The sequence below is a fragment of the Embiotoca jacksoni genome, unplaced genomic scaffold, assembly GCF_022577435.1.
Source record: "Embiotoca jacksoni isolate LCO1_2020_lvr unplaced genomic scaffold, fEmbJac1.0.p SCAF_3, whole genome shotgun sequence".
NCBI lineage: Eukaryota > Metazoa > Chordata > Actinopteri > Embiotocidae > Embiotoca > Embiotoca jacksoni.
In genome coordinates this window covers 6556159-6582689 of record NW_027185381.1, presented here as the reverse complement: position 1 = coordinate 6582689, position 26531 = coordinate 6556159, and the positions used below count along the sequence as shown (strand labels likewise).

The following is a 26531-nucleotide window of genomic DNA, read 5'->3' as shown; positions in this document are numbered from 1 at the left end:
TCATCATCCAACATTTATTTTGGCTAAATCATTGACCGAAATATCTTTACTGAAATTCTGTTAGCAAATGCTACCATGCTAACGCGCTTAACTGAGATGGTACATTATGCCTGCTAAACATCAGCTGGTTAATAGTAACAATCAGGGCATGCTAGCATTAGCATTTAACTCAAAGAATGGTGCTCTGATTACAGCCTCACAGAGTTCTGGTTTTGTTGCAGTGATTTTGGACTTTAGTTATTCTTTGTAAAGTTTTCCTCAACGTTTTGAAGATCATTTTGTTGCTACTTTTCAAATAAAATGGCAAAAAAAAAAAAAAAATGTTAGGTTTGAATTTGTCAGGCATCATGTTATGAGGCTTCAGTTAAATATTTTAACAGATACAAGATTTAATGAGTTTACAAGGCAAGGTACAGCTTGTAAAAAATATATTGTGTGAAAAGTAAGTCTCTTCATACCACTTGTTATGTTCAGAGGTGATCGGGAGTTACTGTAGTGTCCAGTCTGTCCTCAATGCTACTTTCAGCAGTTATATTCATGTTCATATATGTTCAGTAATTATATGGACCACATACTGTAGAGGATCGAAAAAAAAAAAATGGCAATCGGTTTTGCCTATAGTTTATGTTACAGCTTTGTAATCTTTGTTTTTAATTAAACAACTGTTGCAAGAAACAGCCACAGGAAAAAAATATATATTTTGCTGCCATTTTAAATGGGTTTTTTGGTATGGTTTGTGTTCTTCGCTGCACTAAAGACCTGCTTTGAATAATCCTTACAATGTCTGTATGGTATGCTTTGTGTGTTTGGTACAATTGCCTCAGTTTGGTGAGTTAATTGAGCTATTCTAACTGGTCAGAACTGAGTATAAACAGAAGGTCAACTGAACATTTTAACACTGTCATTAATGTTGAACAGAGGTACAGAAGGAAGGAATTTAGATATGAAGGGCATTTAGGTTTATGTCATGATTTCTGTAAAGGGCAGGAAAATGGTGCTGGACTGGATGTTTCACTGCATAAATTAACTGAAACACATACTGACACAACGTATGTATTATACTAAAATGTGACACAAATTTAGGCTGTGTTAAAACAAGACACCCACAGTGGCCCAACTTTACGGTATAAAATGTAACACTGTCATACTTTGATCTATAAAACCAAATAAAATTTCCAAGTAATACAGAAAAGATGCAAACATGTCACTACTGCTTATCTAGTTTCTTAGTAGGAGTGATGAATAACTCAGAGCCCAAACCTTCACCTGCCTACTACCTCTCCGGTAAACCTTGTATTGTTAGACAGCTTTCTTTCATAGATTTTTTTTTTTTAGCCTTATTTTTTTTATCTTGTGGATCACATATTTCTGACTCCGGTTCAACCTTCTCATAGTTTGTGGTTCAAGATGATAATAATAACTTCATATTTTCTTCCATTAAGAATTTAAAGTTAGTTATGTTTCTTCAGAACATCACAACTGAGCTTAGTCTTATTGATTCAGTCCACTCAACACATTTACTGCATAAAAAGTGGCTGCCCAGTATCACACAGCAAAGCATGCAATATACCCATCAGTCCACTGTGTCAGTGTCACATTTTGCCTAATTTAGGCATGTAAAGAATAGGCACAGTCTGGTTGGTTCAAAACCTCAAATCTTTTCCGAAACAGTTTTTATGCCAAACCTTTACCTGGAGGTTTTATTTTCCTACACAAAACCATTTGTTTTTTTCATCTAAATCTCACCAGGTGTTTTTTTACACCAAGGCGAGGCAAAACTTGACACTGACACGGTATGCTGATGGTTGTATTACATGCTGTGGTGTGATACTGGGCAGTAATTGGAGAATCTGGTGTTTTTAACTAGTCACATGAATATTGTGACAAAGTACAACAATTATTGTCAACAACACAAAATTATTCTCACATTTTCATAGATGATAAGCATGAAGAGGTTGTTTTTTTCCCCCTCAAAAATAACTAGAATGAATTTAAAAACAAAATGCTGAAAGCTGGGTATGTCAAATGTCACCTACACAGATTAATGTCTATCAGCTGTGATTGAAGTGAAAGTGAACCTGATCTCACAGACCTCCAGAACTGCAGTGGTGGTAACAGTGAGTCCTCTCACTTGCATTCGGACCCCCGAGGGAAACAGTAGCGTTTCAGACTGACTGAGTATCTTTGTTGTTGCGGTATCTTGTTGTACCAGTGTGCAGTGTCAGCAAGCAGTCACCCTGCAGGCAGCCATCAACAGCAGCTAATGCAGTCTCTTCTCCTCTGTTTCACCTGAGAAAAGCACATCAGGAGGTCAAAGGGACACACTGTCTCTCTGGCCCTCATTCTTCTGAAAGAAGATTTACAGATTCATACGGCAGCTGGATACCTTTCTACCCAGCTGCCGTATGAAAAGTGTCCGTATTGACGAGGTTGCCTCAGTGTCGTGTGTTGCTCTTCTCAGTGTTGGAGGTATCAAAGCAAACTTGCAAATCATGGTTCACACTCGGAGCTTAGTCATGGAGCTGTGAAACTGGACATGTCGGTGTGCAGATCTGCTGAAGTCTTAGAGCTCCTCCTGACTGCTGTCCCAGCGTGTTCATTTGATCAGTGAGGGTGTCGTTCTTCAGCCATCAACCTCTCATCACTCGCTCCATGCAGCGGCCAGCGGATTTAAAAACATTGCTTTCTGTCTCACATAAGTGATGGGGGCTTCAGTGTGTTTGTAGGGGGTGGGTGTGGGGGAACATATGGCTGTCAATGTGTTGCTGTGGAAACATCAACAGTGGGAGCCTGGTTTGCTTCAGTTAATCTCAGGAGGTTTCCTTGATATGTATTAAGTATATATTGTTGCAATGTGAATATTAATTCATTTCAGAGGCCATGTTAACATTGATTCAATCAAAATGTTTTCAACCAATTGCTCAGTTTTCACTCCTTCAATATGTAAAATCAATCAACAACATTCAAGAGGTTCTTGTTTACAGTTTTTGGCATCTCTTGATCAAAGTCGTCTTTTACTGTGGTGGTATTGATACCTCAGGTCTCTGAATGATGGTGGCACTCTGCTGCTCATACTTATTACAATGCAAAGTGCTTGAAAAGGCGCTAAAAAAAAACCAACATAAATATAAAGATTAATTGAATCAATATTTAAGAAATACTAAATCCAAACCCAAGGCCAGTTTATTCATATATCAACTTTAAACAACATAGGTGACCTGATAGCTAAGTGTTTTTTGGGCACATAATAAATGGGCCCAAATATTGTCAGCCATCTCCCCTGTTTGACTCCTGGCCTACCGGACGTTTGCTGCATGTCATTCCCTGTCTGTCTGCACCGCCCCAACCTAATAGGCAGGCAAATGCTAAAAAGATGGCATTTCAAAATACATTATAAAAAGACATTTGACAAGTTATTAGAAAAACAGAAAGCAATGTAAACCCCCCCCCCCAAAAAAAAAAAACAGGTATCAATATGACTAAAATAATACAATAAAACAGAATACAGAGAGGAATAAAAACCACAGTAAAGTAAGAGATTTAATTCCCTGCAATGCAGTTGCAAATATAAACATTTTAAACCTAAAATTTAAAGAGCAGAAAGTCGAAGCAAAACTAAGTTGAGATAAAAAAAAGTTCAGGTTTAGGCTATAGTGACTCAGTGGTTTTGAAGTTTAGATTAAAACATGTAGTCCAGTCACTCATCTGGCATATCTCAAACTCAGAGACTTTCATGGTAAATGTACCTGCTTAACATGATCATGAGCATGTTGGCATGTTGATGTTAGCATCAAGCTCGAAGCACTGCAGTTCCAGATCTCTGGGAGCTCTATTTGATATATTAAGGGAGTTTTTAGTTTAGTTTTTTTAATCCATTAATTCTGCTTAAACCACTGTTACCACAGACAATTTGAAATGTAGCTTTTGCTCTGAGGTGGGTTAGTTTCCCAACCAAAAAATAGCAACCAGAACAGCCACAAAGACAGGAGGAAAAAACTCCTGACATTTGTTTATATGAAAATGTCATAGATGACGGTAAGATAAGAGGAAAATGTGGCAGAATATGTAATGATTCCATGCGGCTTGGGTTGTTTTAATTAGTGTTAAAATGTTAATACCATTTAGATCAATAAAGAATAAGAAAGTAGATCAGCTGACAGCAGATAATGTAGCTGTGATTATCATCTGTAATAGAACAGCTCCTTACTGAGTGCTTCTTCCTCTGACTCACAGATTGTCTAGACTTATAAGTGCCACACTGATTACTTCATTGGTATAGAAGTGGAATAAGTTTTTACTTTAACGTGTAAAATCTTTTTTCTCAATTTCATTCAAACTCGTCTGCGTTTTAACTGATAATCCTCCTTTATGCTTTAATAGTGTCTCAGTTCTTTACTCACCACAGTATCTGAGGCACAGAATGACTTCCATCAGAGCCGCTTCATGGAAAGCACATGTTGACACTCAAGACTGCAAAAAGATAGCATAGCACCGCAAACTCAGGGGATGCACTGACATCCCGGTGGAGTCACTGAGCTCCTCCTATTATTAGACCTCTAACTAATCTGTGCTGAAACAAAAGGGAATTAAAAGCTTTACATCGCCTCTGAAATAAATGAAGTGCTGATATATTGAATACATCAGACAGCCATAAAGATTTATGGAAATGTGCTTCAAATACATTTTGTTATATTTTCTTTGTTGTATGTGTACTACCAAGCATTAGTGGTTTCACACGTTAAAGATAGACTACTTTCCAACCTCTAACACAAGAACAAATGGTACGTTTCGGTCTAGTCAAGTATTTTTGATACCCAAAATATAAATATTGGTCTCAACTACTGTGTTGTGCTCATGGTTTTAATTTTAAACTTCACCCAACAGACATCAGTGACCTATTTCCAATTCCAACTTTTGTTCTTGCGTTGATGCACAAGTGGGTTGACTGTCTTTATATAGGGATTGCCCCACATACGATGCAGACTGCAGTATAGTAAATCTCCCTGACTCAAAGAGGTTTTCCAAATCAGGTCTGGATGCTGTCCAGCAGGATGTCTTCAGGCCAGCCGGCTGAAAGTCTGGCATCAGTGTTTACCTCATCCAACCTTCAGGCCTCAGTAGAGAGGCTTTAAATCTACTCCATAGAAGTATGTTAACGTCATGTTTTATCATCTTCTCTTATAGGACAAAGGACTCTCCACCACAGGAGTGATGTCCTAGAGACTGTGGTGCTTGTCAACCCTTCAAAAGACACTGTTGTATTAGAGGTAAGGTCAACTATCTTAGGTGCTGCACTCTGCTGGTTCATATTCACTGAGGAAGTAAAAATATGCTTAGAGTGAGTTCAGGCGGTGTTAACCCTCACACTTTCACTAGATATCAGGAAAATAACAGATTTTTTTTATTTAGGAAAACCCTTTTTATTTTATTAAAGAAGTCATTATTTTCAGATGTTAAAGGTCCCCTGTTGTATAAAGATTTCCATTGCTGTTATGATTTTTTATATCAGTTCTAGATACTGAATAATACAACAGGTCAAAACCTGCATTCAGCAACTGTGCTATTTGGATGAGATGTTTGGACTACGTTAAGTTCGTGATGTCACAAACTTACACTCGTGTACATCCACCCTCAGCACGGCCCACTGTCCAACCTTTTACGTGGAATGAAACATAGAGCAGTCATTCCGTGACAGACCTACTAACCTATGGTTGGCCTGCGCGTGTGTCACTTTGTAAAGAATCCGACAATCGGTAGCGAGAGTTATAGATACCAATGCGCCTTAAAACCACAGACACCAAGCAGCTCCAGAGAGCTTAATCAAGATGTAAAACTGCACTGAGATGTTTTTTGGCTCTGAAAAATTAAAATATCTTAAATATGTTCTTGTGGCAAATAAAACACAAGAAAAGTGTCAAATATGGGACCTTTAAATGTTAAATTTAAAGATCCTAAACATAGATGTTTATGTAAATAGAAAGATCTACATTTGCCAAAACTATGATTAAGTTAGAAATTGCCTGATCAAAGAATACAAATTCCCCAGCTTTTGGTAGTTGACAGTTTCTAATACATGTTGTTACAAACACACACAGTTGCTATCAAAAATTTTAGGTTTGACCCTCACTTTTTTTTATATCACTTTCTTCCTGAGTCATAAGATTTAATATTATTGTGTTAAATTTTGTTCACCTTGACACAGTTAAAGTGGATCTTTCTTTATCAGTGAATCAGGTATTTTTCTTTCTACTTTGGTGATGTTGTCTCTCCTTTAACTGTCCTCTGTCCCTCTCTCCCTCTATCTGTGTGTGTGTGTGTGTGTGTGTGTGTGTGTGTGTGTGTGTGTGTGTGTGTGTGTGTGTGTGTGTGTGTGTGTGTGTGTGTGTGTGTGTGTGTACGTCCCAGATCCAGACTCTAGTCACAGACTCAGCAGGACACAAGCTTTTGGTCTTGAGTGGCCAGAGCTCAGATCACGGTGGCCTTCTCCTTCAAACTGGGGTTTTCACCTACAACACCTTCTCACATATCTTTACTGATCCTGTGGTGAGTCATCTGCTACTACTTACACTTTCAAATCTGATAAAAACCTTTGTACTGCACCTTCACAAATGCATGTGTGTGGTTTAAAATATGAATCAATAAGTACACATTTTTCAGAATTTATTAGTCAGCGCAAATAGAAAACCAAAGGACATTTGCAGAAATATTCACAAAACATGAGAGCTATGGAGAGTATTCAGTGTCCAATTTTTTTGACCTTCCAGTTGAATTGATAATTTTGTTCTTGAAAAAATATTAAATGCCTTCCCTTGACACAAATATTATGCACTTTAATGCATGACATTACTGACTCCGATATATCTGGGTGTGTCTTTCCTGCAGGTCAGTGAATTACTTGGCACAGCAGCCCCCAAGCAGCAGGCTACACTCACTGTGTCCTGCCGCGGGGAGGTGGGCTGGAGCTCCTTGGGACAGCAGCAGACCCTGCGGGAGTTCCTGGAATACAAACTGAACCCTGAGTCTGTTCTCCTCAAGATGGAGGGCGTCACAGAGTTCACAGAGTATATCTCTGAAACCGTCGACGTCCCTTCACCTTTTGACCTCCTGGAGCCTCCCACCTCTGGAGGCTTCCTGAAACTGTCCAAGCCATGTTGCTACATCTTTCCCGGCGGGCGAGGCGACTCCGCTCTCTTTGCTGTGAATGGCTTCAACATCTTAGTGGATGGAGGCTCTGAACGAAAGTCCTGCTTCTGGAAGCTGGTCCGTCACTTGGACCGCATCGACTCAATTCTACTCACACACATCGGCGCTGACAATCTCCCAGGTATCAATGGGCTCCTTCAGAGGAAGATAGCAGAACAGGAGGAGGAGCAGTCACAGGGCTCCACCAACTACAACGACTGGATGAAGAACCTGATTTCTCCTGAACTCGGTGTCGTGTTTTTCAACGTACCAGAGAAGCTACGTATGCCAGAATCGAATCTCAAAGTGAAGCGCAGCATTGAAGAGGCCTCACTTACTTTACAGTATCTTAACAAACTAGGAATCAAGCCGGAGCCTCTCTTTCGAGTGGTCAGCAACACTATTGAGCCTATTACACTTTTCCACAAGATGGGAGTGGGCAGGTTAGACATGTATATTCTCAACCCTGTCAAAGACAGTAAAGAGATGCAATTTTTAATGCAAAAGTGGGCTGGCAATAGCAAGGCCAAAACTGGTATTGTGCTGCCCAACGGGAAGGAAGGAGAAATATCTGTGCCCTACCTGACATCAGTTACAGCCTTAGTTGTCTGGCTTCCTGCCAACCCTGCAGAAAAGATCGTTAGAGTGCTGTTCCCTGGGAATGCACCACAAAACAAGATCCTAGAGGGCCTGGAAAAATTAAAGCACCTTGACTTCTTGCGCTATCCCGTAGCCACACAAAAGGACATTGCCTCAGGAGCTCCTCCGTCTGGTATTAAACAAACCAAGTTGAAACAAAGAACAGACAGCAAAGAGAGTCTCAAATCGTCCCCCAAGACAACAGCAAAGGCCTCAAAGAAAGAAACTGAAGGACAAGATGAAGTGTCTGCTATCACAGAGGCAAAGAGTGACTCTGTGAAGGAAAATATATCAGAGAAAAAAGAGGAGAAAAAGCCTACCAAGACCATAAAATCAAAAACTGAAATGCCAGAAAAGAAAAAACTCTTGAAAGAAAAATCATTAAAAAAGCATTCTAAGGAAAGGGTATCAAAAATGGATGAGAAAAAGGACAAGGAAAAGAAAGAGATCAAGAGAGTAAAGAAAGATGACTCAGCTAAAAAAGATGAGAAGAAAGATGCCAAGTCCAAAGAGGACAAGAAGAAGGACACATCCAAACCTGAGCTGAGAAAGATTACAAAGCCTGACCTGAAACCACTCACGCCAGAAGTAAGAAAGACATTACACAAAGCAAAAGTGTCAAGTAAAGCCAAAACTGGAAAAAGCAAAGCAGCAAAGGCTGAACCTGCTCAACCCAAAGCAGAGGAGCCAAAAGCTCAAGTTATTCAACCTGAACCGATCCAGAACGGAGCTGTCGCGGGCACCTCTGCTCCCTCAACACCTGAGGACCTCACCAAGGAATTTGAAGAGCTGGACAAAGCTGCAGTTGTAGCTGTATCAGACAGTAATGAGGTTTCATCTGAGCCAACAGCAGAAAGCCTTATTCAAGAGAAAAAGGAAGCACAAGAAGACATTTCTGAAGTCCCATCTGGAACAAAGTCCCCTGAAAAGGAGGAAGCAGTTCCAGAAGTAAAAACTGAAACTGAAACTGAAGACAAAGACAAAGAGTCAACACGAGAGAGAGAAATGGAGGAGGCTCAAAAGTTTGAGGATGAGGGAGCAGCAACTCAGGATGAGGAGGAGGAAGAGGAGGAGGAAGAGGCTCCAGCTGCTGAAAATAAAGTACAAAAGGAGGAGGAGGAAGAGGACATGGGAATAGGGGAAGATGAAGATGAATCAAAATGGAAGGAGGCAAAGGACGATGGGCTCGACAGGAAACATGAGATAGAAGAAATGGAGAAATCAGAAAATCTCTCAGCTAAGGTTGGAACAAAAGAGGACCTACAAATGACTCCATCCAAGGACGAGAAAGAGGAGGAAGAGGAGGAGGAAGACGAGGAGAAAGCTGAACTGGAGGAGGTAGAAGATTTAGATGCAATAGCAGATGAAGAAATCAAAGTCAAGCCTGAGGATGAAGTTGAGAGCAAAACCACTGAAATTCTGACTGCAGCCAAAGACGAAGAAGAAGAGGAGGAGGAGGGCTACCTGTCACATGTGGGTGGGGCCACTGCTCCCATCACCTCAGTAGCTCAAGGTACTGCTGCAGCTGAGCACATCTCCTACATCCAAGACGAGACCATTCCCGGCTACTCTGAGACAGAGCAGACCATCTCTGACGAGGAGATTCACGAGGAGGCAGAGGAGAGGATACCTCACCTTCAATACGACGTCGGTACCTACGACATCTCTGTTCCGGATCAGACGGGCTCCTTCGTAAACATCCATGGCATGAGGGAGATGCAAGCTGCTGCTATGACTGATAAAGGTTTTATCCCAGGCGTGCAAGAGCAAGTATCTGTGTTCACCAACATCATCACTGCTCCCCTGGCAGAAGAAGAGCATGTTTCCTCTGCAACATCCATCACAGAGTACGACAAAATATCTTCCTTCCCCGAGTCTATCGCCGAAGATCAATCTGTGGCATCTGTTGCAGCACCTCCGGCCGAGGAACCGCCCAAAACCTCGGTTCTCCAGTCACCCCAACCTGACGCCAGCCAAGGCAAAGAGGAGCCCCTTTCTGCAGGAACTCTCTCACCACCTTCTTTAGAAGATGACAAACAATCCAAGTCTCCATCTGATGATTTACAGCTTCCTATTACAGAAGTGAAGACAGCGGCTAAGGTCCCCGATGCCCCTGAAGAGGAGGAGGAGGAAGAAGAAGAAGAGGAAGACCAAACTCCTAATATTGAAATTTCACTTGATAAACTCCAAGAGGGCTATGCTTCATCCCAACTGTTACAGGGTAAAGAGAAAGACATTGAAAAGCTTGCCAGCTCACAGTCTCCTGAAATGTCTGTATATGACATCAAACCAGTCCACCTACCAGTTGAAGAGGAAAATATTGACGCAGTTGCACCTAAAGATGTTTCGTCTGTTGTGCCTACGAGACCGTTTGGATCAGACTCCGTAACTTCAGAGAGTGAAGAGCGTTGCTTCAGTCCAGATGACATCACTGTGAAAATGGCTTCCCCTCCACAGTCTGGACCCTCAAGTGCAGCTCACTCTCCTCGTCATTCACCAGTGGAAGACAAGACAAAGGTCTTCCCCGATCTGGAGCTGCAAAAGCAAGTGGAGCTTCTAGATGTAGGCACCACAGCTGACGACAAAACTAAAAAGAAAGATGAGGCAGAAACAGAAACACTGAAAGATGTTGACAGACAGAAAGGAGATCAAGATGAAATAGAAGCTGCAAAATCTTTGGACAAAATACTGAAACAGGACATGAAAGAGATTCCAGTGATTATAGAGACAGAAAAAGACACAACATCTGTTCTGAAAGATGAAGGAAAACAGGTAGAAACAATCCCGGCTGCTGCTGCATCTTTAACAGAAGTTTCCCTCATCTCATCTGGCCAACATGATGCACACACTGATGATGGGTTGAAAGAACCTAAAGTGCCTGTACCAGGTACATTTCCAGAGAGGGGGAGTGGTTTCCTAGATGATAATGATGATGAAAAGAAAGATGATGATGATCATGATGATACAGCTGCTGTTAAAACCGTCAAAGCAGAACCAGAGAAAGACAAGGACGACAGCAAAGATGCCAAACAAATCAAGGATGAAGAGAAACAGAAATCTGTCATCCATGAAGAAGAGAAACAGAAATCTGTCATCCAGGAAGAAGAGAAACAGAAATCTGTCATCCAGGAAGACGTTTCTGCCAAGAAGTCCATCATGGATGAGAAAGCAGAGAAAGACGCTGTAAAAGATGATACTTTAGATATTAAAGCTGTCAAAGAAGAAATAGCAAAGGATACCATCACTGTTGATAGCCCCATTAAAGATGAAGACAAAGAGCCCGAAAAAGATCACGCTCCAGTGGTCAAAACCACTAAAGACACTGAGATAGAAATTGTCCTTTCTGACGCCAAACAAATCAAAGATGAAATACAAGATGATGGTGACCTCAAAACTAAAGGTGAGGTCAAGGAGACAGAGCTTAAGAAGGATGACGTGTCTGAAAGTAAGATTTTAAAAGAGGAGGAGAGTAAAGAGACAGAAAAGAGTGATGCTATGGATATAAGCTCTATAAAAACTCAAGAGAAAGACAGTGAAAAGGTTCACCCTTCAGATATGAAGTCTGTTAAGGAGGAGATGGAGAAAGAGGCAAAGAAAGGTGATATGCCCATCAGTGAGCCTACTCAGGAGGAGGAAGAGAAAAAGGAGACAGAAAAATCTGATATCAAAGTCATCGAAAGTAAGAAAGAGGAAGAAGAGTTAGGAAAGATAGATGCTTCTGCTACCAAGCCTTTTACAGATGAGCAGAGGGAAGAGGAGAAGGAGATGGGTGACATCACTGTCGCTAAACTGACCAAAGAAGAAGATATTATAAGAAAGAAAGATGAATCTGCCATTACCATAAAAGAAGAAAAGGGGCAAGAGATTTGTAAAGATGTTTTCTCAACCATCAGCCTCACCAAGGTGGAGGGAAAGGATGAACCAGGAAGTAAAGATGAGATTTTTGTGGCTAAGTCAATCACAGAGAATGAAACGGAGAAGGACACAAGTAAAGGAGATAGAACTGATCCTAAAACATCCAAGGAACAGGATGAAGATAGGACTACAGGGGAGGACAAGAAGGAAGACGTAGCTAAAGATACTACTGCTGCTATTAAACTCACCACGGCAGAAGCAGAAGATAAACTGCCAAGTGAGGAGGAAATCTCTGTTGTTAAACCAACAGCTGAAGAAGAAAAGGAACAAGAGAAACCTAAAGATGATTCTGCTGCCATTAAACTTACCAAGACGGAGGAAGAGCATGTAATCGTATGTAAAGACGATGATTTCTCTGTCACACCCACCAAAGCAGAAGCAAAACAAACACTTCAAACCGTCAAACCAGCTGTGAAAGGAGAAAAGGAGCAAGACGCAAGTAAAGATGTCACTTCTGCTGTCAAACCAGCGAAGACGGAGGAAGAGGATGTAATGATGAGCGAAGATATTCCAGCAGTCAAAACATCCCAGGATGTAACAACTCCGAAGGATATCATCTCTGCTGCAACAGCCACCACGATGGACGAACAAGAGGAAGAAATCAGTAAAGATATTTGTGCCGTCAAAGCAACGACAGAAGAAGAAAAGGAAAAGACAGTCGATGAGGAGGAGAAACTCCCCGTCAAACTGTCCAAGGAAGAAGAAACGACAATTGAGGATCATAGTGTTGCTATCAAACCCATCAAGGAGGAAAAAGATACTGTAGCAATGAAGGATGGGATTTGTGATTTACAACCCTCCAAAGAGGAGGAAACCAAAGATGCTGCTGGTGTTAAGTCCCTCACAGATGAGGAGAAAGACGTTACATCAGATGTAAAACTCATCAAAGAGGAGGCAAAAGAAACACCAAAAGAAGAAACTTCTGATAAAGAAATGAAGGTTAAAAAAGAGGTGGACAAAGGTGATATTTCTGAAAAACAAATATCAGAACAGGCGGAGCAGAAGAAGAGTGACATCGATGACCACAAACTCCTTTTGGGGGAAATAAAGGTTAAAGAAACTGAGAAGGGTGACACGGAAAAAGAAAGAGAGGCTGGTGTAGAGCTCCCCATGGACACTAAAGAGAAAGAGCCATCTAAAGTTGAAACCATCAAGGAGGAAATTAAAGATGCAGTCAAACAGAGCAGCAGTGAGGCGGAGTTTATCAAACAGGAGACGGAGAAGGAGACTGCGGACACTCCAACATTTAGCATCAAAGAAGAGAAAAAAGGGAAAGAAGATTATCCTTTAGAGTCTGAATCCAAGAAAGGTGATAAAAAAGAGGTAGATCTTCCGCAGGCTCAGACTGTGGAAGAGGAGAAGACTAAAAAGGATGATATTTTTGAGGTCAGTGATAAGCACATACATAAAGAAACCTATGATAGGCTTCCTGGAGCTCAGAAAGACACGGAAACTTTTGGCGGTACATCAGCAGAAATTCATCAAGACTCTTCTGCGACAACATCAAGTGCTGAAGACCTGAAAACAGTGAAAGGTGACATTTGTGTATCTACCAGCCACATCCAGCAGGAGAAGAAAGAACAAGATAAAGAATCAAAGGTCATAATTACTCAGGAAGAGAAGATGGAAAAAGAAAAAGATGATGCACATGTTGCTGAACTGAGCAAAGAACAGAAAATGGAAAAAGAACAAGAAAAAGAAAAAGAATACACCTATGAAGACATCAAAGATGACAAGGCAAAACCGGCACGGGATGAATCGACAATTAAAGAAAAGGATGCTGCTGACACCAAGACAGATGAGAAAGAAAAGTGTGACTCCACAGATGCCGAGCACACCAGAGAGGAGAAATGGGAGAAAGAGGAATTACAGGAGAAAGACCTGGACAAAGCCATTAAACAACCTGAACAGACAATATCCGGAGAAGCAGCGTTAAAGTCAGAATACAAACCTGCATTTGTGGTTCAGTCGTCAGATGAAGACAGAGAAGACGAGGAAGAGGAGGACATATGTATGGGAGGAGCCGGTTCCAGGCCTTTGTCTGTGGAGCCGAGAAAATCTGACCACGACGTCTCTGCTGCAGGTTTGTTTTCAGCCCAAACTCCACAGACGAGTGACCAAACTAAACCAGCTGCAGCGCAACAGCCCACCGTGATCATACCTACACTTACAATGCAGGAGCCCTCCATGGATGAAGACGTCAAAGAGCTTGGAAAAGAAGAGTCCAGGATTTCACCTGAAGGAAACAAAGATGCTGTGAAAACAGACGCCCCACCTGCACCACTTGCAAAGCCAGAGCCCTCCTTTGATGTCGTCACTTCAAAGGAGGATACTACCTTCAGTTCGAAACAAGAAACGGCTTCTTGTGTCCCAGCTGCCAAAGCAGAACCAACGTCAGCTGAGAAAAAGCCAGTCCTGTCAACAGTATCGAGCACTGACAGCCAACCCATGAGCTGCACACTTTCGAGCACTGAAAGCCAGTCAAGTGTGGAGGAAACTCCCCATCAAGAAAAACAGATATTGTCTCAGATGAGCTCAGGAGTCAGCGCTACAGAAAAGACAAAGCTGGACGACAAACCTGAAAAGGAAGCAGAGAGGGAGATGGAAGGAGAACGAGAGGTGGCTTCTCCGGGGTTATCGCAGCCTTGTTCATACTTTATGTTGGACAAAGATTCGCAGGATGTCCGGCACATTACCGACTCTTCAAAAAAGGAGAGCAGTGAAAAAACAAGCCCAGAGAAGGAGGCTGTCGCTGGAAGCCTCGGAGACGAGAAGCAAACCTTCGGTGCATCCAAGTATGATCCATATGAAAAACCCATTCCTATAGATCACGATTCGGACTCCAGAGAAGAGAGTGAGGTTTCTCTAGGTTTTGATCACGCCTCTGATATCTGCATTGATGATAACAGAAGAACAAGTCAGACAGAAGCTGGAGCAGCCATGTTCCTCCTGGATGATCAGTACAAAGAAGAACCTCTGTCCTTCAGTAGAGTCGACTACAGCCCAGTGTCCCTCACAGAGAGTGAAAGAAGCAGCCACCACAGTCGAAGCACTTCCCCTAAATCTGAAGACAGAGAGAAAGGCCAAGAGGAAGAGAGTGTGCGAGAAGAAAGAGCAGATATACCTTATGTTGAAAAGAGCGGTTCATCCGTAGACATGCAGGACAACAAAATGTCCCAAGCTGCTGAGTCTTATTCCTTCAGTCCCAAAGAGGACAAACCTGAGAAATCTGAGAAAGAGAAAGAAGATATGAAGGAGGGTGCTCCAGCAGCATTTCAAACACAGGCAACAGGAGACAGCGATGCAGTTTCTGCCAGTGCTGCCATTCAGTCTGCAGATGTATCATTAAGACAAGAAACACCTTCTCCCTCATGGAGCCAGTCAGACCAAGCGTTGGTTACTGGTGGAGCTTTCGGAGGATTCACAGAGAGGGAAACGACAGAAAAAGAGACAGAGAAATCTGCTGAGTCAGTCAAAGACAAAATGGATTCCTCTGGTCACAAACGGGAGGGCTCTCCGTCCGGTCGGCACTCACCTGCAGAAAAAGACATTTTACCTCAACAGGCGTCACTGTCAGAGGGAGAAGAAACATCGAGTGATTCAAGGACCGCCGCTGCAGCCTCATTTATAGGACAGGAAATAGATGACAATGTTTTGGCATTTGAAAACAGCCAAATTAGCAGCTCTCTAAGTTTTCCAGAAGGAAAAGAAAGCCTGATAGATAAAAGGTTACTTGTTGAGGGGGAAGATTTTAATGTTGACGATGAAGAAGATGAAGATGAGGAGGAGGAGGAGGAAGAAGAGGAGGATTCCAGCGATGTAGATATGGAGAAGGGTGCCAGAGAACAGTCTGAGAAAGAAATGTGCAGGCGTGGCTCTGATGACAGTGCCAGGTCAGCAGAGGCAGAGGACTCAAATAAAAAGGCTCAGCTGCCTGAATCCAGCTTCCTTCAAGAGGAAACGATCTGTAAACCTACACCTGACGATGCCGCAGCTTTTAAAGTCACAGAGACAGACAAGCAGGATGTGAGTAAGAAAACACCTGAAACAAAACCACTCAAACAGGAGGATGCAATTGTTGATACAACCAAATCCAAACCTCCTGAGACAAAGTTTGACGATGCAGGCAAAACAACTCCACCAGATGCCTCAAAACATCCTGAAATGAAGAAAGTAGAGGACACAGACAAACAGCATTTGTATCCTAAACCAAGCACAAAGAGGAGATTGTCATCGGCAGAGGATCTTCCCTCACCTGAAGAGTCAAAAAAAGAAGATGAAGACAAAGTGTCTCCATCACCAGAGTCAAGTTTTTTGACAAAGGAAACTTGTCAAGCAACGGCCAGAAGCAGCTTGACAGGCAGCTCTTTGCAACCTGATTATTCAGAGTCTACGTCCAAGCCTTCATCGAGTCCCTCACCTCCGCTAACAGGTAGCTATGCCGATATAGGACAGAGCAGATCTGGAGGTTTTTCTGAGCACTTTTACAGTGAGGACAGCCAAGTAGGAGTGAAGGAGGATAAGAAGGAAACACTTGTGCTCTCTAAGGCCTCCCAGCCATCCAAGCTAAGCGAAGATAAATATTTCAGCCAAAGAGACTTGCAAGAAGAAAGTCTAGATGAGACGCAGACCCCAGATATGACCACAAAACAAGAGGAAACGTCCTCATCAGCTTGTTCGTACACCACCTTAACATACTGTACTTCAACATATTCCTCCACATCATACAGTTACTCATCGTCAGCCTCAACGTCTGCTCTTTTGAGCAAACAGTCGGGAGACAAAGGTGAAACTTCCACAACATCAAGCTCTGTTGTACCTTTAGCCAAAGCCGAACCATCGTCCACGACAGCGTCTACAAGTTCATGCTTTGGAGGGATTCAGAGGGATGAGTACATGGAGGTGACAACGAAACCTGCAACAAAGGTGTCTTCACCCAGCCAGTTGGATGAGCCCAAACCATCATTTCCAAGCTTGTCTACCACTGCCAAGCAGTCTGAGGATCAAGGTGGTTCTGCAAAGCCAGAAACAGATATGAAGTCGAGTACTAAGATTACATCTCTACAAAGTGCAGAACCAGTAACGGTGTCAGAGAGTTTCTCCACATCAGAGGCTCACTTTGATGTGTCTCCCCTCCAAAAGGCTGATTCCTCTGATAGGGGGTCCCAAGGTTCAGAGGACGACAAGGACCCCGATACACTTGAAATGGAGGACAGCCCCCTACCATGTCGTACTGAATGTGAAAAAATCAAAGCGACTGAGCAAAAAGATACTTTTTCCTCAATAACTGAGTCATGTACGGTGAAGAGTACCGTACACGCCACAGAATCAAAGATGGTCACCATCACCTCTTCATCTGTGGTGTCTAAACCTGATGTGTGGATGGAATCAACTCAACAATCAGCCTCGGTCACTCCACTGAGCGATAGTGGATCGACCAAAACCTCATGTGCCATAACAGACCTGCCTAAAACAGAAGAGGGTAAAGAGAAAGCACCTTTGAAGGAAGATCCCAAGGTGTCAGAAAAAGCAACAAGTGAAAAAGATGAAAAGAAAGAGACACTGAAAGACACTGAAGTCAAGCAGAAAACCGAGGAAAAGACACCAGATGAAAAGACCAGTAAAGACAGCTCAGATGAGAAAAAAGCAACAGCTGATCCCAAATTGAGTGAAAAAGTAGAAGTCGGGAAACAAGGAGAGGCCAAAGGAGCAGAGGAGAAAAGCTTGTTGGAGAAGCCATTGGAGAGATTAGCGGTAAGGAGAAAGAGCAGTATATCTGATTGGGAGCTACTACAGAGGCCTGACGACTGCCCGAATGCCCCACCTCCAGGTTACGGTGATGATGATGAAGATGATGACGATGATGAGGAAGAAAAGGAGGAAGATGTGGAAGCGATGGAATGGATGGCCAGCATGCACAGTACTTCTTTGTCCTCCTCCAAAGACACTTATCACACCGAAACATCTAGCAAAGGAGATGTAAAGACTGATCGTCCCTCTCACTTGAACACCGGTGCAACCTCCTCCTCCCCCTCCTCCCCTCAAGGCTACGCCTCCTGTGAATATAAACATCGCAAAGGAGAACTTTCTCCATCCTTCATCAACCCCAGTCCTCATCAGCTCTCGAGTGACGAGGGCGAAGAAGACGGCCGAAGTGACCGCTCACAGGAAGGGGACGAGGATGATCAAGAGCAACACTCTGTGAAAAGGAGGTCGCACAGGCAGAGGCACCACCACGCTCAGAGTCACCATGGAGACGCTGGACAGGGGCCACACCCGCTGACTGGTGCAATGTCATCTGGTTTGGCTGTGACCTTAGCTGGAGAGGAAACACCTCCGACATCAGTGAGCGAGTCGTTACCTTCACAGTCCGACTCTGACGTCCCTCCAGAAACCGAGGAGTGTCCATCCATCACGGCGGAGGGAAATCTGGACTCAGACGAAGACGCTGAGCATCTGCCGGTAGACAAATTATCTGCCTCTGGAGCTGGTGGGGGCCATCATCCTCCGTCACCCCGGTCATCTCAGAAGGCTCACGACCCCCCTCCGACCCCCATGAAAGACCCTCTACCCCACCCTCCCCACCCGGACGTGTGCATGGTAGATCCAGAGGCACTTCTCAATGATCACAACAGCACTGAGAAACTTCTCAAGAAAGAGCACAAGACCACCAAGGGCCTCAGAAAGGGCAAACCCAAGTCTGCCTCTCCTGCTCGTAAGGGGGAAGTCCGGAAGAGGTCTTCTACTCCAGTGAAGCAGGCCAAGGACTCCGCCTCGCCTCGATCAGCCTCCCTCAGGAGGAAGGACACGGAGAGAAGCTCGAGGCTGATCAAGTTGTCTGAGACCCAAGGCTCAAGGAGTGAGATCCTCAACCCTGGGAAAGGCTTGGTGAACGGCATCAAGAGCAGTTCAGGTGTGTTAACGTCTTCTCATTTACAACACAACATAACACGAATTAACCTTCTTCTTTAAACTAAAACTAATGATTCCTTATTGCTCCCGATTGTTTGACCTTCACTGTACAGAATGTTCAGAATTTAAAGATCTTTAAGGGAATATTCAAACTCTGCACACACAAAACTGAAATCAAAGTTGACTGAACATCAATAGATGCATTTTGGAACTGGTTATTTAACTTTTATGAACTTCAAACATTATCTGTAAAAAACAGCAGATTGGAATGTATTTGAGATACAAATAAAATACTTTTTATTAGATCGTTTTATAAATGGATGATGAAGACAGATATAAAGATCATAGATCCAAGTGACACAGACAGAAAATAAATGCCTTAAAGCTTGAAATACAGCCAGCTGCACTAACATATACTGCAGTGTTTTTGTTTATGGGGGGGGGGTGTTGATGTAATCAGGTAATCACATTAAAAACGCGGCATTTTAATATTTACTTTCTATATGCCACTATAACAAAGACTATATTTGAAAATGTCAGTAAAAACTGTACAGGTAGATGCTGGAAACAGCACAAGACTCTCTTAAAGTGAAGCGGTCCATTGTGGTCTTATTTTGCACAATAATTGACTATAAATAGATCTGTGAAGAGAATATAATTTGTTCAGTCGATGAAGGCGGCTCCTTCAGTTCTTGCTACTGCAGTGCAGTTTCAGTAAATAAGTAATTCCATGATACTAATGCTGGTTTGTGTCCTTGCTCACGTCCAGGTAACAACTCCCAGAAAACTAGCTCTGCTGTCCCCCCTGGACCACCTGTCTATGTTGACCTGGCCTATGTGCCCAACCACTGCAGTGCCAAGAACGTGGACCAGGAATTCTTCAAGAGAGTGCGGGCTGCGTACTACGTAGTGAGCGGGAATGACCCGGGCAGCGGAGAGCCCAGCCGTGGAGTCTTGGATGCCCTGCTGGAGGGCAAAGCTCAGTGGGGCTCCAATTTACAGGTATTTACCCTCCGTCTGTTCCTCTGTTTCCCTTTCTCTGCATGCAAGAGTGCTCAGTTCTTCTAATTCCGATGGCCAAAGTAGAAGTACTGTTTCCTTCACTCATTGCTTTGGTAAACCTCGATATCACGATAAACTCACCCGGTAAACTCAGGGGTAAAATGTCCTTCGTTTGAGTGAAAGGAGGGGCATTTTAAAGTTTACTGAGCCAAAAGGTATCACATGTCAGCTGATGACAGCACATTATAATAGAGCAACTCTGAACACAACATCACTTTACCTTATGGCTGGTCTGCAACAGCAGCAGATCATGAGAATCTTCACTTAACTGTCTTGGAAGAGAAAGGAAATAAAGCTGAAGTGAGCATTTTATGAACATAATTGAAATATTGAATGATGTACTAAAGTATGATGTACTGCCCGAACTTATTCAGTTCCAGTTTTGCTAACTTAAGGTTTGAAAACTGACTGGGATCTTTGCCTCATGGCCATCATCTTTAATGGAGATATCTCAGCCCTCCTTTTAGTTTACTACATCTGTTTGTTTAACCCAGTGATGTAGTCTATGTGATACACGTGATACAAGGTAGCTCCAGGATTTCCATACACCCACTTAAAAATGTGCAAAGACATGTAACAGTGATGTACGAGTATTTTTTTTTGTTTTGCAAATACCAGCAAAGTTGCTAACTCTCACAGTTTTGGTGTGAGACACCTGTTTCAGTCTGTCTCAGGCTCTCACGCCGCCCAAACTAATCTCATGCCAAATAAAAAGAAGCCTCAAAGCCCCTCCTTTCTAAAAACAAAACCAAAAAACAGCTTTGTATGTTTCCTGCCAATAGTACAAAGTCTGAATATCAGGATTTTATCACATTTCAGCACCAATATTGGTCCATAATCATCGCAGACAGCGGGAAAGTTGCAGTTTACGTGCATTAAATTGAGAGGCACACACATCTCATTCACATCGCTCTACAGTTTCACATCTATTATAAACTGAAATGTTTATGAAAATACAACTTTACTATGATAAAGTCAAACTATAACAAGTCAGATTTTCCAGACTCGCATGTAATGAATTTAATTCTGGTTTTGAACAAACCTTAACAAGCACTGAAGTTTAGTTTGTTGCCTCCAGATGTTTTCAGTTTCTTAATTTATTCAATACTTGCAGCATTAAACAGCTGTAGGATCCAAATGAGCGTCTCTAAAGTCAGACCCGAGTCATGACAGACCTGTTCCAGCAGAAAATGTGCTGCCTAAAAATCTGCAGGAATGTGATGCTATATCAAGTCAATATTGGCCAAACATCTGTGAAAAGTTTCAGGCAAGATTGAGAAAGGTAGCTGTGGACACATCACACACTATCTTTACCCGAGTTTCATGAGAACAGGGTCAGATCGGAGTATCTTTACAATGGATTAACACTTCTTCTATTTGACTGGAATTAAAAGGTCTTTGCATTTCAGTTAGAACTTAATTAAACAAAACAATCATAGAAACACAGAGCTAAATGAGTGTCTATTTATTGTGGTTTTTAATGGTAGTCAACACTTAATATATTGTATTATTGTTATGTTTAACCAGAGCCATGTTTTGCCCTTCCCGTTGTCACTGTTTTTAATGCTAAGCGAAGCTAACTGCCTGCTGGCCCCAGCTACATATTTACCAGACAAATGTGAGAGCAGCATCAATCTTCTCATCTAACTTGTGGCAAGAAAATGAATATATGTATTTCACAACATCTCCAACAATGCCTTTAAGGAGTTTTGCGTGACCTGTCATCATCATTTTCGTTTTCCTGCCGTCTCCCCTCTCATTTCATCTCCTCCTGTCCCCGTCAGGTGACTCTGATCCCGACCCATGACACGGAGGTGACCCGGGAATGGTACCAGCAGACCCACGAGAGGCAGCAGGACCTGAACATCATGGTTCTGGCCTCCAGCAGCACCGTAGTCATGCAGGACGAGTCCTTCCCTGCCTGCAAGATCGAGTTCTGAGCTTCACGAGCCCAGCTCTGCTTTCCCCGCCACCACCACCCCTCTTCCTCCTCCTCCTCCTCCCATCCTCCCCCTCCTCATCATCTGGAGGTAGAGAGTGAGAGCGAACAGCACTCTCTGCTTCTTCAAAGCTTTTCCCTCTCTCATGGTACCAGTCTCACATTTGCTGCAGCAGATACACTAGATTCTGTTAGCTGAAATCAAAATCTAAATTCTGGGTATATGCTTTGTGATAGTTGGGTTATCACGCAAATAACACTGTACTTTCATGTTTGTTTTCTTCTGTGATTTAAATGTCTGCCCTGATACATATCTTATACTAGCATTAACAATTGTGGTAACAATTCAAATCATTTTCAAAGACATAATCACACCGGACAGTTTCCTTTGCATCATATCTTACAGATAAATGGACATCATGAACCCACAAAGTGAATTATGCCACAGTTAAAGTACACATGAAGCAGATGTACTTCTTACACTGATGGCTCAAATTGTATTTAACTCAGTGTTAATTCTCCCAGGTGGCCAAAACACTGTTGAAACATGAATTCTTCTTATCCAGCTTCTCCAAAATGACATCTGCATTAATCAGTGATAAATTATCTTTCTAGATTGTACACACAGTGTTTTTAGAAATTGTTTCTTAATTCGAAACGTTTTTCGCCATCCGTGCACACGACAAAATGTATCCTTTGCAGCTCTGCTCACGCTACAGTAGTGTTTGAATTAACTCAATAATGGCATAAATTGATGTTCTGTAAACAAAACAAAAAAAGTTCCATTCGTGGTGAAATTTTAGGAGGTGCCTGAAGTTGCCACCGTTTCAACTCTTTCTTCTCGGCTTTCACAGCTTAGCTGGTGCATGATGCTTGCGTTTTAGCTCGGACTCTTCCGGAGAGAACTGCGTAGGGTTAATCCTTTCTTTAGTCGGCCTTCAAGTGTGGAATGCAGTATAGTGTAGATAGATTACTACACTGTTTGGCTGTCTAAGTGAATCAATAGGTGCCAGGAACACGGGACGATGTTTCTACGCTCATCATATCTCTGCTGGGTGTAATGGTTCTTCTTTAAGTCTCTATCACGGCCGTTGCTGGTTGTATGTACTCCAGTATGCACATAGGGTAAATGTTTCATATTGATACAGAGGTTATGTTACATTTTTGATGATGCAACCGAGAAGGTTTAATTCTGTCATTTCCTCCTGTTCAGCCACATTGTACCGTCTCTGTCAATATCACAAAGCGATGGGAAAAAAAAACAAGCAGTGACCTGTGACAAATGTAGCAATGAAAGCTCGTCCGCGTGTCCCCTCCGAGGGGACGACGCTCCAGTGGGAACTGCAATGTCTATGCCTATTATTGGGCATATTTTCCAAGGGAAAAAAACAAATGTGTGAAGTGTGTTACAGGAGGCTTCTTTCATGTGCCTTTAGCTTGTGGTTTCGGAGAGAGGGGGATATTTTAAGGACATGTCAGCCATGTTGAAGCAGAGCCAGAAACCAGGGTAAATCTAAAGAAACCAAGTACTCAACTTTGAAACAGAGGACCAATCAGTTCACACACACGTTGAGGACTGTACAGTACTCAGTGAAATAGTACACTCCCATTGCTCAAACTGTGGAACAGTAAAGCATTAATTCCACATCCAGAAACACCACTTTCAAACCAATATGAATGTCTTTGAGCAAAGTATTGCACCAAATAGGAATGCACTTTTCTGAGGTGGGGGAGGCGGCGTGTCTCAAAGTAAAGTTTTTGTTTGTAGTCGAAGCACAGGGAGTAAGTATAGTAGCAGAAAACAGAAACATGATGTTACTCCAGACTGAGCTTGCAGATAGTGAGGGACGGCATCTCAACATGAAGCAATTACCTGATATTGATCCCGGAGGAAAATGAATGTGGTGATTACACTGGACGCAGTTATGAACTAGGAATGTTTTAGAAGTCGTTTTCCCATGTGTGAGTATAGGATACACACCGAGTAGCTGTTTTTATAACGCGGCAGGTTTTTTTTTTTCTGGGGGTTCAGTGAGAGGTCTTTCTGCTTGTTCACAACTCGACTCGAGGGTGGCTCATGTTCTCACGCGTTTCCTAATTTATATGCAAGTTTTAGAGATTTACAGGAAATTCGAAATTGTGATTTTATTTTCTCCATATTTTGTGCCGAGTCAAATGCAATTTATCTTTTGTTTGTGTCCTTTCTTGTCTAAATGAGAAGTACATTTGCACCAAGATGGCCCATTTCTTGCTTGTTTTTTTGAAGAATGATTTGAAGCTGAGGGACGGGCCAGGCGGACTGATGCAGGGCAGGTTTGGATGTAACTTTAATCAGTTCTTTACCTCATTCAGATTAAAAGGATGGAACGAATAGCGTAGACAGCAGAATCATGTTGTCATGTCGTGCTAGCCGGGGACCAGTGCCAATTACTTTATCAGTAAAAAACCTGCTCATAACTCTCACTCTACTTTATACCTCATCTTCCACGGCCTCTGTGCTCTGCCGGCTCTCCCCTAGTTTCAAATCAAAGATGGCTGACTGAATGTTGCTCATCATAATCCTCGTCCATGATGCTCTGTGTAAGCCTTGATATACCATCCCATGCCTGTGATGTTTCAGAGGCAGACATAGCTTTTCTTTTATCCCACTGGGGGAGGTTCGATGCAGGTTGTATATTAAACAGCTGGGTACGCACAAGTACACACACACCCTATCTGGGGGGGGCTGATTATTAACTGAAGGACCCTGTCAAGGTCTGAAAATGACTCCTTTGAAAACAGTTCATGTCTGAATGTTTGATGAATCGATCGATCGAGCAAAAAGTCCTTTCCACTGCTTTTTCTTCAACGCTGTATGGGATGTGTTGAAAACAGGAAGAAGCTTTTTAATGTGCGGATCAGATTTTATGGATGGTCTGATTTGTTGTACTGTCTTTGAATACTGTTTTTAAGTTGGCAGATTCCAAATACCCGGCCTTGGAGTTTTTTGAGGCATTAGTAGAATGCTGTGAAACAGTACTGAACTGTATGACTATACAGAAGCTGAATGCACTATACAGGAGATCTATTTTTCTGAATGTAGAGTTGGTACTACCATGTGAATGCTGCTGGATCAAAACAATAGACAAAAAAAGAAACAAAAAAACTCCATTCACACCAACTTAGACAGAAATTAATTTAAGGGAGACTGACAGAAGGTGAGCAGATACTTATTTTCTGTTTTGACAAAATGTCATTGCAGTCACAGTTCTGCTCCAAAGAGAAAGGTTTGATTTTGTTTTTCTAATGTGAAAGCAACTGAGATCCCACAACAAACATATTAAGATGACTACAGAAATAGTTCTAACTGCAGCTGCAACTTTTACCTTTTCCTGAATATGACTTGAAACACATGCAGACTCAAAAAAAACCATCAATAAAATTAAAGAAATGCTACATGTACACAGTACTGTACACAGATTTGTACATATTGCTCTAGAAAGAACGAATCTGACAGATATAACAAACTATCTTTATTGTAATACCTGTTTATTTTAGCTGATATTAGTCACTGGATGATCAAAACTGCTAACTGTTCCTTGAAAACTACACAAAACACTGACAAGATACAGAAAGAATAAAAAAAGTGCATCTTTCAGTTCAAGTTCATGTCCATACCTGCATTAAAATGACGATAACATTTGATCAACATATGGTGTCATTCGTCCATCTAATCTTTCTGCATGTGATTTATTTAGTTATAATCCTGAATGTAATTGTTTAACATGGAAATAATAATAATAATAAAAAAAATACAATGCTATTTTAAAGAGGTATATTTGAAAAAAGCTAATTGTCTTAAATGGTACTGAAATGACCTACAGTAATATAATACTGGGCTGTGCTTTTATTGTTTGCCCTACTAACATGTTGTTAAGAAGACGCTGTATTGGTAGTTCTGTTTGATTCTCTCTCTTTTATTTTGCATTGTATTAATCTTAATTATGTTTTCCTTCCTCAGCGCAATATTCAATATCTCTCTGTCTCTTTAAATCTAACTGGTAAAACTAGAACTACCGCAGATTCATTGTAAAAGGGAAACAGCCTGGTGATCATCAATTAAAGTACATTAAAAATCTAATTGGTTTGTGTCTCTTTTTGTCTTTTTACTGGTGATGTTTGGGAATAAGTCATTTAACATCTAATTGAATTATTAATAAGAACTCCAGTGATCACATGAAAGTCAAAATTGTATCTAATTATTCATCCCGCTATGCGAGACTGTACTCAGACTCAGTGGTGAGTTTAGCTGAATGCTAACACATACAGGGACAGTGGCAAATTGGAGGTAATACATTTACTTCTCTATCTTGGTTTCGCGTGTTAGCATGTTGTTGCTCACTAAAAGTACAGCTGAGGCTGATGGAAGTGTCTTTAAATATTCTGTCATGAACCAAAATTGTGGAAAAATTCCCCTTGAGGAAAATTTAAAGCTGGTGGGAGAAGGTGGGAGCAGCTTTAAATTTTCTTTGCATCATTGGACAAGAATTTCAAAGTAACCTTGCAGCATGTTGTATTTCAAGTGGTCTGAGAGAACACTGCACCTCTGCACCTCTTCTTGGCTCATAATTCAGGTTTTACAAAATCTTAACTAGGGACAGAAATTGTAGGCCAATCACCCGTCATTTCAGATTTTTATTAGCTGTTCTACAAATTCAGATGAACGCGCATCTGCAGATATTTAGTCTGAATCAATGCCAGAAAATCCAGGGGAAAAAGTTTCTAATTCAGCGTCGGCATTAACTGCCTGCACTGCAAATCAACTCAGAAAAGGAAGACTGGCGTGTCAAAAAGAATCTGACAATAAAAGCAATCAGAGTTGGTAAGAAATCCAGCTGTGGAC

The 26531-nt window shown here is 42.0% G+C and overlaps 1 protein-coding gene across 1 annotated transcript in view; it reads left to right on the top strand.

Moving 5' to 3' along the window:
• The window catches only part of map1ab (microtubule-associated protein 1Ab), a 72617-nt gene extending 46848 nt beyond the window's left edge, over window positions 1-25769 (top strand). The window contains exons 3-7 of the mRNA XM_069163580.1: window positions 5185-5267; window positions 6406-6543; window positions 6883-18649; window positions 19418-19650; window positions 21495-25769. Coding sequence (XP_069019681.1) covers window positions 5185-5267; window positions 6406-6543; window positions 6883-18649; window positions 19418-19650; window positions 21495-21650 — 12377 coding nt within the window. The 3' untranslated portion in view covers window positions 21651-25769. The remainder of the gene's footprint in view (window positions 1-5184; window positions 5268-6405; window positions 6544-6882; window positions 18650-19417; window positions 19651-21494) is intronic.
• The last annotated feature ends 762 nt before the right edge of the window (window positions 25770-26531 follow it).